General features: G+C 43.0%; 1 protein-coding gene across 4 annotated transcripts in view; it reads right to left on the bottom strand.

Moving 5' to 3' along the window:
• LOC101739650 (gamma-aminobutyric acid receptor subunit delta) overlaps positions 1 to 12,535 on the bottom strand; it is a 53,454-nt gene that overhangs the window by 9,268 nt on the left and 31,651 nt on the right. For all 4 annotated transcript variants that reach the window (XM_062670499.1, XM_021350805.3, XM_012693947.4 and 1 more), the window contains exons 3-5: positions 10,117 to 10,184; positions 9,011 to 9,231; positions 1,460 to 1,542 (exon numbers count right to left, since the gene is read on the bottom strand). In XM_062670499.1, the coding sequence (XP_062526483.1) occupies positions 1,460 to 1,542; positions 9,011 to 9,231; positions 10,117 to 10,184 (372 nt within the window). The remainder of the gene's footprint in view (positions 1 to 1,459; positions 1,543 to 9,010; positions 9,232 to 10,116; positions 10,185 to 12,535) is intronic.

Here is a 12,535-nt window from a genome sequence, read left to right on the forward strand (position 1 = left end):
TCTATATCTATACTAATATTATAAAGAGGAAAGATTTGTTTGTTTGTTTGTTTCGAATAGGCTCCGAAACTACTGGACCGATTTGAAAAATTATTTTTCCATTAGAAGCCAACATTGTCCCTGATGAACATAGGCTACTTTTTTTTTTTTTTTTTTTTTTGTTTCATGTTTGTTTTAATGTTTCCGAAGCGAAGCGAGGGCGGGTCGCTATCTATACTAATATTATAAAGAGGAAAGATTTGTTTGTTTGTTTGTTTGTTTCGAATAGGCTCCGAAACTACTGGACCGATTTGAAAAATTATTTTTCCATTAGAAGCCAACATTGTCCCTGATGAACATAGGCTACTTTTTTTTTATTTTTTTTATAATTTTTTTTATAATTTTTTTTTGGTTTCATGTGTGTTTTAATGTTTCCGAAGCGAAGCGAGGGCGGGTCGCTATCTATACTAATATTATAAAGAGGAAAGATTTGTTTGTTTGTTTGTTTCGAATAGGCTCCGAAACTACTGGACCGATTTGAAAAATTATTTTTCCATTAGAAGCCAACATTGTCCCTGATGAACATAGGCTACTTTTTTTTTTTTTTTTTTTGTTTCATGTTTGTTTTAATGTTTCCGAAGCGAAGCGAGGGCGGGTCGCTATCTATACTAATATTATAAAGAGGAAAGATTTGTTTGTTTGTTTGTTTGTTTGTTTCGAATAGGCTCCGAAACTACTGGACCGATTTGAAAAATTATTTTTCCATTAGAAGCCAACATTGTCCCTGATGAACATAGGCTACCTTTTTTTATTTTTTTATAATTTTTTTTTGGTTTCATGTGTGTTTTAATGTTTCCGAAGCGAAGCGAGGGCGGGTCGCTATCTATACTAATATTATAAAGAGGAAAGATTTGTTTGTTTGTTTGTTTCGAATAGGCTCCGAAACTACTGGACCGATTTGAAAAAATCTTTTTCCATTAGAAGCCAACATTGTCCCTGATGAACATAGGCTACTTTTTTTTAATTTTTTTTTTGGTTTCATGTGTGTTTTAATGTTTCCGAAGCGAAGCGAGGGCGGGTCGCTAGTGTGTTCTATAAAGTCGTAGTACATTATTTTATTCTATCATCAATAGTTTTCGCAGGGCACGCGATATAAAGAATATTTTAAGTAATTTTTTTACACCTTGGGTTACATTATTGGAGTTTTAGTAAGAATCACTAATTTTTTTCAAAAACATTATAGGCTATGTTACTCGGGAATAGTGTAGCTTCCAAACAGTGAAATAATTTTTCAAATCGGTTCAGTAGTTTCGGAGCCCATTCAATACAAACAAACAAATAAATCTTTCCTCTTTATAATATTATTAGTATTAGTATTAGTATAGATATTCGAAATGAGGTCGTTTGCTCGAGCGGTACATATTTATTCTGTTATCTATTTTAATATTTAGAAGCAGATTTAGTTGTGTATTAGACTTACAGCTACCGAAGTCGATGTCACAGTTCTGCACGTCTAACGGATACAGCACGAAGTCCATGTCGCATTTGATTGTTATTGTCGCTCTGTAAGGGATTTTTGTATTTATAAATTTTCTGAATATTCACTGAATACACATCTCTCCCTGTATTCACCAGACAATCCACAGCAGTGCAGGCTCTATGTATTATATCATCGTGATGCCAACTGACATTTACTTGGGGCAGGTCGTATTGTCAGTCTGCACAGGTCCTGGCTTATTTTACCGTGAAGTAGTCTTAGTGTTTCAGCTTAAAGTGTGGGATAAATATACTACAACTGAGCGTTCATGACTTATGGTGGGTGGAATTTATATGTTGTTTAGCCTATGGGCTTCGGCAATCACTTACATCGAGATGAAATGTGAGATCATTTACACAGCTGAAAAATATCTTGATTTCCCCAATGTATTCCACGTATGGTATTTTATGGTAGGCAGATACTTGGCTGTGTCCTTGGCATTCCTGACGTCTGTGAGCGACGGTAACCACTTACCATCAGATGATCCATATGCTCGGCTGCCTACATATGCGATGAAAAAAACGTATTTGACTAATTCAGGGAAAATGGTAAGTGGTGTTGGCAATGTTTCATTCGACTTTATGTTTCCATATTTATTCTGATTGGGGCGCCTAAGGGGTTTAGTATCCACTTAATGGTGGATCGTGATGTTATTTGGCAACAGAATTTTTTTTTTTTTTTTTTTTTTTTTTTATGATTGAAAGTTTACTGGTGGCCCGAAGGCCTTTCCAGTTTCACCAGGACAGGTGGGCGAGCAAAGGCTCAGCCAAGAGGGGTGGGATTTGCTAACAACTGCCCGAGCGCCTCCGAAGGAGACCTAACAACTCAAGAGCAATTGTTTCGCGAATGAATCTACTACCGGATCGGAATCGCGACCCGCTGAGAAGATCCGGCGAGAAACTCAGCGGGCTGATGCATGGGTTAGGTTGCACGTCGACCTCTTTGTCGAGTTCGACGAGTACGGTTACCGGGGTCCCTAAGCCTGCCCCTAGTATTAGAGCTGAAGGCATCTAATGCAAAGGTTATTGGATCTGATGGATCCGTAAGGACGTGTCTAGGGCGTCGACGGTGACTGGCTCCTGCATGATCAGGATTCGGGGAGTAGTCAGCGGCGGCAACGATAAGGCGATTATCATGACGCATAGCCTTATCGAAGTATCGTTTCGACGTTGACTTCATGTATTTCCGAATTGATTCGAGGCCCAGGTCGTCGTGTAGGTCAACGTTCCTCACGAACCACGGAGCCCCGACAGCTAACCTGCAAAAGCGGGATTGTAGGGATTGGAGGGTGTCTATGTGTGTGCGGGCCGCGTGAGCGAACACCACACTCGCGTAAGTCATGACGGGCCTTATGCAAGTTTTGTAAAGTGTCACCTTGTTCCGAAGGGACATTTTACTCCGCTTACAGATCATGGGGTAGAGTCTACCGAGAATAAACGCGGCACGGTCACGGACTGATTTTATATGCGGGCGGAATGTCATCGATGCATCCAGGGTAACGCCCAGGTACTTGACCTTCCTGGCCCAGGGTATGGGTTGTCTAAAGAGAGTAATCGGGGGTGTGAGATTCCTCCTCCTCATCCGGGAGGAAATCCGTGTGGAGCTTCCCCTCTGAAATAGCACCGCAGTACTTTTCGCTGGGTTGATGTCTATGCGCCATTTTCGGAACCACTGTCCTAGGGCTAGGGCTGCGCTCTGAAGCTTCTTCGCGATTAGGGACTTATTTCTACTAGAATAGTAAACAGTCGTGTCATCGGCGAATAAAGCTAAATGGGTCGGCGGCGACCGGGGAATATCGTTGACGAATAAGCTAAATAGGAGGGGTGAGAGGACAGAGCCTTGCGGGACTCCAGCTGTGAGAGGTCGTGGGGAGGAGCGGGTTCCCTCGACTCGATATCGAAAAGAGCGGTTCGACAAGAAGTCCCGTATGATGAGCACGAGACTATCCGGCACGCCCATGTTGAATAGTTTGAAAATCAAACCATTGTGCCAGACTTTGTCGAACGCTTTTGCGACGTCGAAGAAGAGAGCTCCCGTGTATAACGGTTTTGGTCGATTAAGCCCCACAAGAATGTGCTCCGTGAGGCGGTGCACCTGTTGAACGCATGAGTGATTTGTACGGAATCCGAATTGTTCATCGATAAGAATGCCCTTGGATGAGACGAAGTCTCTGAGGCGTTTGTAGAGCAGACGCTCATACAGTTTGCCTAGAGACATGAGGAGGCTAATCGGGCGGTAGCTCGTCGGATGATTTTTTGGTTTACCGGGTTTATGTATGCCGATAACGTCCGCTTCTTTCCACACCGCGGGAAAGATACAGTTCGCCATAGCGGCATTGAAAATAGATGCCAACATCACGATGAGTTGGACGGGTAGAAGTTTAATAACGCGGTTAGATATACAGTCGGAACCGGGAGCCTTGCGAGGACGTAGGTCTTTGATCAAGTCTTTAACTTCTATCGGGGTGACGGGTGGTAACGCATCCGATGGTGGCAAGGAGGCTCTGCGTTCTACCTCACTGTCTACTAATTCTACATGAACAGGGTCCACAGATTGAGTGCTGGGCGTGCACTGGGTTTGCAATGTATTGGCCAGCAGCTCTGCTTTTTCGTCATCATCGAACGCCGCGAGTCGGCCTGAGGGGCCTACGAGGGGGGGCATAGTTACTACCGTATCCGATTTGAGAGTACGAGCTAAGCGGTAGTAAGACCTTTGGGAGGGCGCGAGTCCTTCTAAGAAATCAGACCATCTGGCATCTCGGACTTCGGCGATGCGAGACTTTACGTCGCGTTGTAGGGCACGCATTCGAATACGATTTTCCGCGGTAGGATACCTGTCGTAGGCGCGTATCGAGGCGTTCTTAGCTCTAAGGAGTTCCCTAATATCGTCGGACAATTTGAAGCGGTGAAGGAAGTCCTCCGCTACAACTTGTTTCGATGACCTATCTAATGTCGAGGTGATGTGTGACGTTAAGATGTCTATGGCTTCAGCGGTATCCTGAGGAGACGGGATAGAGTCCGGGTTAAACGGGAGCGATGGTGGATCAGATTCAGCCAGGCTGATGCCCAGCGTGTGCCAATCCACCACAGTCCTCGTGACGGGAACGGAATCGGGAGCGCGACCGAGCTTCATAACGACGGGACGGTGGTCTGAATCTAACTCTGAAACTACTTCGATCGAGTGTAAGCGCAGAGTTACGTTTTTTAATAACGCTATGTCGAGTATATCCGGGCGATGCGCGATATTTAGCGGGTAGTGAGTCGGGGTTAGCGGAGCGACGATATCGAAGGCGAGATCATCGACTAACGCGTCAAGCCGCCTGCCATTCGGGGTTGTGGTGTGTGAGTTCCACCTGATGTGTTTACAATTTAGGTCGCCCGCCAGAATGACAGAGCTCCCCATACCGAGCAGCGCCTCGATATCACTGCTTAGAACGATCTTATCCGGTGGAAGATAAACGGACGCGATAACGATCGGCGCGTGTCCCGTCAGTGAGATTCGGCACACTGATGCTTCGATATTAGCAAGCGCGGGAGGATCGAGCGGGACGCAATGCAGGGCTCTTCTATAGTAAATGACGGTACCACCACCACGAGCAGAGAGCCTGTCGTTCCTGACCATCTTATAGTTCGCGATTTTAGGGTCACGGCGCGCGGGCTTAAGTAGGGTCTCCTGCACTAAAAAGATATCAATTTGGTGGTCACGCAAAAAGTCAGTAACCTGATCACGTTGATTTGTGAGACCGTAAGCGTTAAAAAATCCTATCGTTACGGATAGGGGCTTTATTCTACTTATATACGCCATTGATTACCGGCGGAGTGAGGGGAGGACTTACGTATTTAATGACGCGTATACGTCGGCGTATTCCTGCACAACGGCGATAAAGTGTTGTGCAGTGGAGGCAGCGCGAATGGCGTCGCCCAAAGCGTTAACGCGCTCAAAGTTGATCGACTGAAAGAAGTCGATCGCTAAAGCGAGATTGTCGGACGCGGTCGGAGGGCAAGTCGCGGGAGAGGGACGAGTCGCGGGGGCGGGACGAATCGCGGAGGAGGGAGTTGTAGCCGTGTTCGTGTACGGCAGCGGTTTTGCCCAGGCCGAGACACTGGGCACCGCCGCCGGAACGAACGCTGGCTTAGCCTGCGACGCAGAGGGTGCCGAGGCTTTGATGTCTGGGCCGGAAGCTCGGAGGCGGTTTTGGCGGGCGACGCGGCGATTTATTTTAGGGGCTCGGGGGCAACCACGGTAATTCGCGGGGTGACCCTGTGTTCGACACAGGACGCAGCTAGGCGGTTCCGTCGCAGTTTTTTGGTCGCGAGCGCAGAGGGCCGTGGCGTGATCGCCCAAACACTTAACACATCGGGGGCGCGCGTGACAGTTACGGGAAGAGTGCCCGTACAATTGACAGTTATGGCACTGGCTAGGAGTGCCTTTTTTATGGGGGGCTTCGACAGCGATACCAGAGAGCCTACAGACGGTCTGTGTGTTAAAGATTTTCTTACCCTCGGGGGTAGGCTGGAGAGCGACTAGAACCATATTATATGGCTCCCTACCGCGACCGGTGTGCATACGGTGCACAGAATTCACTGGTAGGCCTTGTTCTAACAGGTCGGCTTTTACGAGCTCTACATCTAACTCTTTAGGGATTCCGCGTATTACAACGCGGAGTTCGCGCTCCTCCTGGAGCGTATACGTATGGAAACTTATACGCTCCTTACGGAGGTAAGAAGAGAGGGCCCTATGGTCGTCGGGTGTTTGAACCTTAATTTGAATGCCGTTCGCGAGGTTATGGGCATTCGTGAAATTTATATTTTTGGCCTTAAGGGCCAGGCAAACTCGATCCCAAGCTGCCTTCTCCTGAAGGATAACCGGGGGAGGGGTCTGGGTTTTATTTTGTGCCACCGGACGCGGCGACGGAGTGGCACGGGCTGGGGGCGCAACGGGAGTCTGAGGGCGGGGGCGCGACGCGTTCACGGCTTTGCTAATTTTAGCGGCCGCGGGAGCTCGAGACTCCGCGGCACGCTTCTTACCCTTCTGTACCAGGGTGAATCCATCCGTCGATGAGGCGGGGGCGAGGTCGACCTCCATGTCCGAGTCAGAGTCGGAGCACGAGGAGGCGGGTGCAGGCGACCTACGAGCAAGTGTAGGTGTTTTAGAGGGCGCGACGGAGGCCGCGGATGATCGCTCAGCTGAAACGATGGTCACGGCGGACGACGCAGCAGCTTTTCTCGCCAGTATAGGCGACACGGGAGCGGCAGGCACGACAGAGGCTGCGGTGCTCAATGCAGAAGCTCTGCACGCAGGTACAGGCGACGCAGGAGCAGCGAGCGCGGCGGAGTCCTCGAGAGGGCTCGCAGTGTGATTGGCCTTGAAGGCCAAAAACTCCGAGGCGAGCTGTGGGTGGCGAAGTCGGAGGAATTCCGCGAATACAGCGTCCATGATCGCTGAGTACCCAGGTGGGGCGGCCCCGGGTCTTGAAAACACTCGCCTTGCGGCGAGGCCCCAACTTCTCGGACCTGAGCGGTTCTATTGAACACAGGTGGCAATGCGGCGCGATTACTACAGGACAAAGAAAAAGCACAACAAAACAGAAATTACGAAAAGAAACAAAACAAATAAATACTTGCAGGAAACCACTTTGTCGGCAGATGTACCACGAACACAGAAACAACAAAAGGAAACAAAACAAATAAAAACTTCCAGAAAGAGCACTTAGTCGGCAGATGTACCACGAACACAGGCCGCGCGAACAATGGCCGGGCTAACAAAAGCCGGGCGAACAAAGACCGGGCGATCGAGTGGACGATGAGCACGTCCGCACGTGACGGGTGCCTCTATCGGAATGGCAACAGAATTATGAATTGTTGTTTTACTATTGGAAATATGTCAACACGATTAAGAATTTAAAAACAGAGAAAGATAATTTTTATTAAAATTAAAAATATTTTTGGTGAAGGACGAATGTGCTTATTTACGTTTATTATCAAAAATGACGGTTTTTCTATGGTTTATAAATGATATGACGTATAGCTTTCTTGTTACTTTGCCCAAACTTGCCCATCATTTATGATCACTACCAACGTCAGGGGCTATAGCCACAGACCAGCTGTTTAGCGTTAACGATTCTCATAAAAAGAAAAATTCAATGTCAGAGTGCTTGGAAAAACTACATTCCCGGCATTGGTGATGCGATGTTAAAAAAAGTCGAGATCACATAAAATATACTCAGAGCACATTTCAGTGGGTAAAATATAGACAGTATTTTTGGTAGCGTTAAAAGTAATGTGAGTTCGGATTATTGGGTTATCTCATTGCAGCGTAGCGGCGTAAGATATTCAAAATATAGGTAACATTAATAATTTTAGCTTACGTCAATGTTGTGACTTAGAAAATAACAGTGCACAACTAGGATTTCGCGAAAAGATAATTTGAAAAAAAAAAAAAAAAAAACGTTTGACTGAAACAATAATTTTTCGTTTTAACACAAAATTTTGTTTTAGCACCGCTTTGTAGGTACGTGCGATAATTTTATATTGTTATGTTTACACACGAGCAACCATTAAAGACTTCAAATGACCGGCGTCAAGCATTTCCAGATGTTTTAATCAGTTTAACTGTTCAAGCTTCTGAAAGGCTCCAATTACTATGGTGAATTATTTTAACGAGATGATTTTACAGAGGCGCTTAGAATGAATAATAACTGAAATGTTTGATGTTCATACATTTGAGGGCGGTAGTGAAGCAGTAAATTAATCTTGTTTACTTAACGGCATCTTTTAAATTAATATTTTAATAATTTATTTTTTCGTATTTTATTCATACGTAGACCGTTTCTGAGGGCGTTCTTGCGGGCTGCCTTGAATACGTCATTACGGATCCTCCCGATCCATTAACGGTGCTTTTAGGTACCTCAAGCATCGGTCACAGTCCTCGTCAAACCCGTCGCTTGCTACGAAGGGCTCGACGAGTAAATTAACCCATAGACACAGCCCACTGAGTTTCTCGCCGGATCTTCTCAGTGGGTCGCGTTTCCGATCCGGTGGTAGATTCTGCGAAGGACTGCTCTTGCTAGGGCCAGTGTTAGTAACACTTCGGTTTGAGCCCTGTGAGCTCACTTACTAGCCCGGTGACGCTGATATGGTCGCTCTAGAGTCTAGACCATCAGCTTAGGTAGGAAAAAAAAAGTGAGGGCTTTATATTGTCGCTGATTGATCTTGTGGATAGGTTTTTGATAAAAATCCTCTATTTACGACATATAGTGGGCAAATAGTTAAAAAAATATATATATTATTTCTTCATAGCCACAACGAAGTCGGCCGAGTTTTACTAGTTATAAAGTGAGTTCTTTTTATGAAATTCGATCTTGTGTTAAAATAACGCTGTCATGTATAACATGAAATTTTACGTAGAATTTGAATATTGCTTTGGTGTCAGTTTTAATTATGGGATCGAACTAGAAATTCTTAACAATAAAGTTACAAATTGAAATCGACGGACCCAATACTGACTGTGACGGTTCGGTTAGCGTAGAGTCTGAGCGAAGCCATCTCCTGTAGGACGGACAGTATCTTCATGGTCTGTAGCTGCCAGATGTACAGGTCCGGCGTCCAGATGAGCTGCCTGAACTCCCACGGCAGGTCGATGAACGGAACCCGATGCGGCACGTTCAATCGATCTTCCGTCCATGACACTTGCAGAAATACGTCTAGTGTTATCTCCTGAAATAAATTAAGAATGCTTGCTGTTCATTTTGGCTAGTATGAATATAACGAAATAAGAACGCACTGTATTTTAAATTGCTTAAATTTGCGCGAAAAAATTACACAGTTAAATGCAAATTTGAGGGTAGCGAAAAAAAAGAGCGAATATAATTAGAAAATACAGTTTTTGTTATTAAAAAAGTTAGTATTTTTTACAATTTTAAATTCCAGATATAATTTTTTATTTTATTTCAAACGTTTTACCAAAGAAATATAATTGTAATAGATATGTTCAAAGTATTCTGAGATATATGTTTTTAAAACCATTGATAGGGGATGCTTTGATTATTTTTGCCCCAAACTGAGTGTTGCAGTTTGTGAGTTTATCTTTTTTTTATCGCTTAGGTGGGTGGACGAGCTCACGGCCCACCTGGAGTTAAGTGGTTACCGAAGCCCATAGACATCTACAACGTAAATGCCGCCACTCACCTTGAGACATGAGCTGTAAGGACTCATGGACTCACTCAGGACTTATCTATCCGTTTTAGTGAATAAAAATAGAGCGATATTATATACATATATAGAAAATTGTTTTAAATGTCGTCTTAGTGCTATGAGAAAGAAAGCTAATTGTACTGTGCTTACAAAAGGTTTTGTTACATTTTTTAACTATGTACTTTACTATTTACAATTTCACTTTACTACATATTTCATTATGCATTGATATAAATGTTTAGGAATCCACCAGCAATTTGGCATCATTACTTCATGATGAAACAAATTAGTAATGATGATGAATGATGCATGATTCGTGCCAAGCGTCTTTACAAATTTTAATTTTTTTATTAATTGATTTCACAACTTGTACTAAAGTGAGAGCATTTCAGGCTCTCAGGTAATTACCTGTTTGTTCTCATCGACCCCAGAAACTCGGATGATATTGACGCCTATGTACACTGTAGTGTTTTTACCTGCAAAAATGGAAAACGTAATTAGATTAGGAATGGAATTTTTTAATAGCCCCTATGTCTGCTTGTAGCATTGAGACTAGATTTAGAACTGAAAGGCTACGTTATTGAACGAAGCCGTGAACTATCTATCAATTAGAATATGAATGTCAAGTATTGCTTTAGGTGGGCAGAGGATATCATGGCGCAGTTGATGCTAAGTTATCATCCGGGCACATAATTGCATACTAGTTGACGTTTTTTACTGGTGGTATTACCTCTTGTGAGTCCGCACGGGTAGTTACCACCGCCACGCCTATTTCTGCCGTGAAGCAGTAATGCGTTTCGGCTTGAAGGGTGGGGCAGCGTTTGTAACTACACTGAGACCTTAGAACTTAAATCTCAAGGTGGGTGGCGCATTTACGTTGTAGATGTCTATGGGCTCCAGTAACCAAGTGGGCTGTGAGCTCGTCCACCCATCTAAGCAATAAATAAATAAATCGTCATATTCCCTATTTCCGCTGCTAAACAATCACGTGTACTTGTTTGGTTGGTGGGACAACCGTCATACCATGTAATGGAAATTTTGACCTATGTCTCAAGGTGGGTGGCGATATTTACAGTGCGGAGTCTATGAGCTGTAGACTCATTTAAGTAATTCAAAAAGATGTAATAATGACTGTCCTACTACTCGAAGCAAAAGGCGTGAATGTTTCGGAGCAGAAATAAAACATTAGTCTTGCAACACACCTCATTAATTAGTTCACCAATAAATTTATATATTTTAGTGGCTTGTTACTTTTTATATTATGCTTGCTCTTTTAAACATCAGCCGTTGAAAGATGGCTTGCCAAATTTATTTTTAAATTAATGTTAAATGCTTTGATATATTATGTAGTACACTAAATGTAGTTTTGTACGTAACAACTCATTAAACAGAAATACCAGATTATGTAATTTTATCACGATTTCAGTAAGATACCATGTGGGTTATTTTACGTGAAAATGATTTCTAAATAATGATTTTTTTTTCTATGCTTAGATATATTAATGAGCTCACTGCCCATATGGTGTGAAGCCGTTACCGGAGCATACAGACATTAACAACGTAAATTACTCCGACCACTTTGAGACATGAGTTCTAGGGCTCTATAGTACAAGGGCCCTTCAAATCGGAAGGAATTACTGCTTCGCGGTAGAAATCGGCAGGATGATGGTACGTACCGGTGCGGGCTCACAAAGCGGGTAAGCGGTATAGCTATTGTTGAGAAGCACACTAATTTCTCTATCGCACTGAGCGAATCAAGTTTTTTACTTTCAGGTCATGATAAATGTCGTTATAGAATGCTACATAATTAAAACATACCCACATAAATAGAATTGGTACACAATAATGAATACTGTATATTTTTAGTTAATAGTGCCTATTGCTATATTATTATTTTTACAGTTGTTTTGTCTTCATATTCTCGATTTATAGTGTTACAAAAAAAATACACACACACACACACACACACACACACACAGCGCATCACTTCTTCAGTAGAATCAAACGAGTTAACGTGAGAATTTATTTATTTATTACAATAGCAAAAAAAATGCTTTGCAACAATTTTTTGTATCAAATTTAATGGATGGTGGTGAATTTTGTTGAAAGAACATCACCCACTTTTCGGCTACTATCATCATTTATTTTGTTTAATAAATTGACTAAAGTGGGGTAAAGTCGAAACGCTGCGTAAGTTCCGGCCTAAAGTGGATGGCCCGGACTGGCGACCTCACTCGATATCTGACGCGTGACGAAAATCCGTGTCTAAAAATATTGCCGTTCCCATAAATAGACTGCAGGGTTATATATACTAGGTCGTTACAGTTGTAACTATACTATTACCACAGCTATAATTTATACCTAATAATTACGCTAATAAAGTGAAGAATAGATTATTGTTATGATGGTTTTGTTTGAAAATTTATGTAAACATAGATGCCGCAAAACGAATAGTCCGATTGTATTTTAAATTACAGATCTTATTAAAACCTTTATTAGTATTTTTAGAGGGTTGGATCAGAAAAGGTGAAGTGGCTATAAAGATCTTTAAATCAATGACACGAATTATAATAATATGAATTAAATAATATTTCACAGCACACTTTAAAAGAGTGTTTGATCAAGTTTTTTTTTTCAAACGCATACATATTGCATGTGCATACATATTTGATATTTAGGTGAAAGGTATACTTATCAAAACGCCTAACTAGGTATTCAAATATTGTTGGTCCACTGAAAAGATTCATAGGCAGAACCGCAATAACCCTGTGTGAGACCTATTTCCTCAACTAACGTACACGAATTATTATAACTCGGTTTTTTTTTG

This window comes from Bombyx mori, chromosome 10, assembly GCF_030269925.1.
Source record: "Bombyx mori chromosome 10, ASM3026992v2".
NCBI lineage: Eukaryota > Metazoa > Arthropoda > Insecta > Lepidoptera > Bombycidae > Bombyx > Bombyx mori.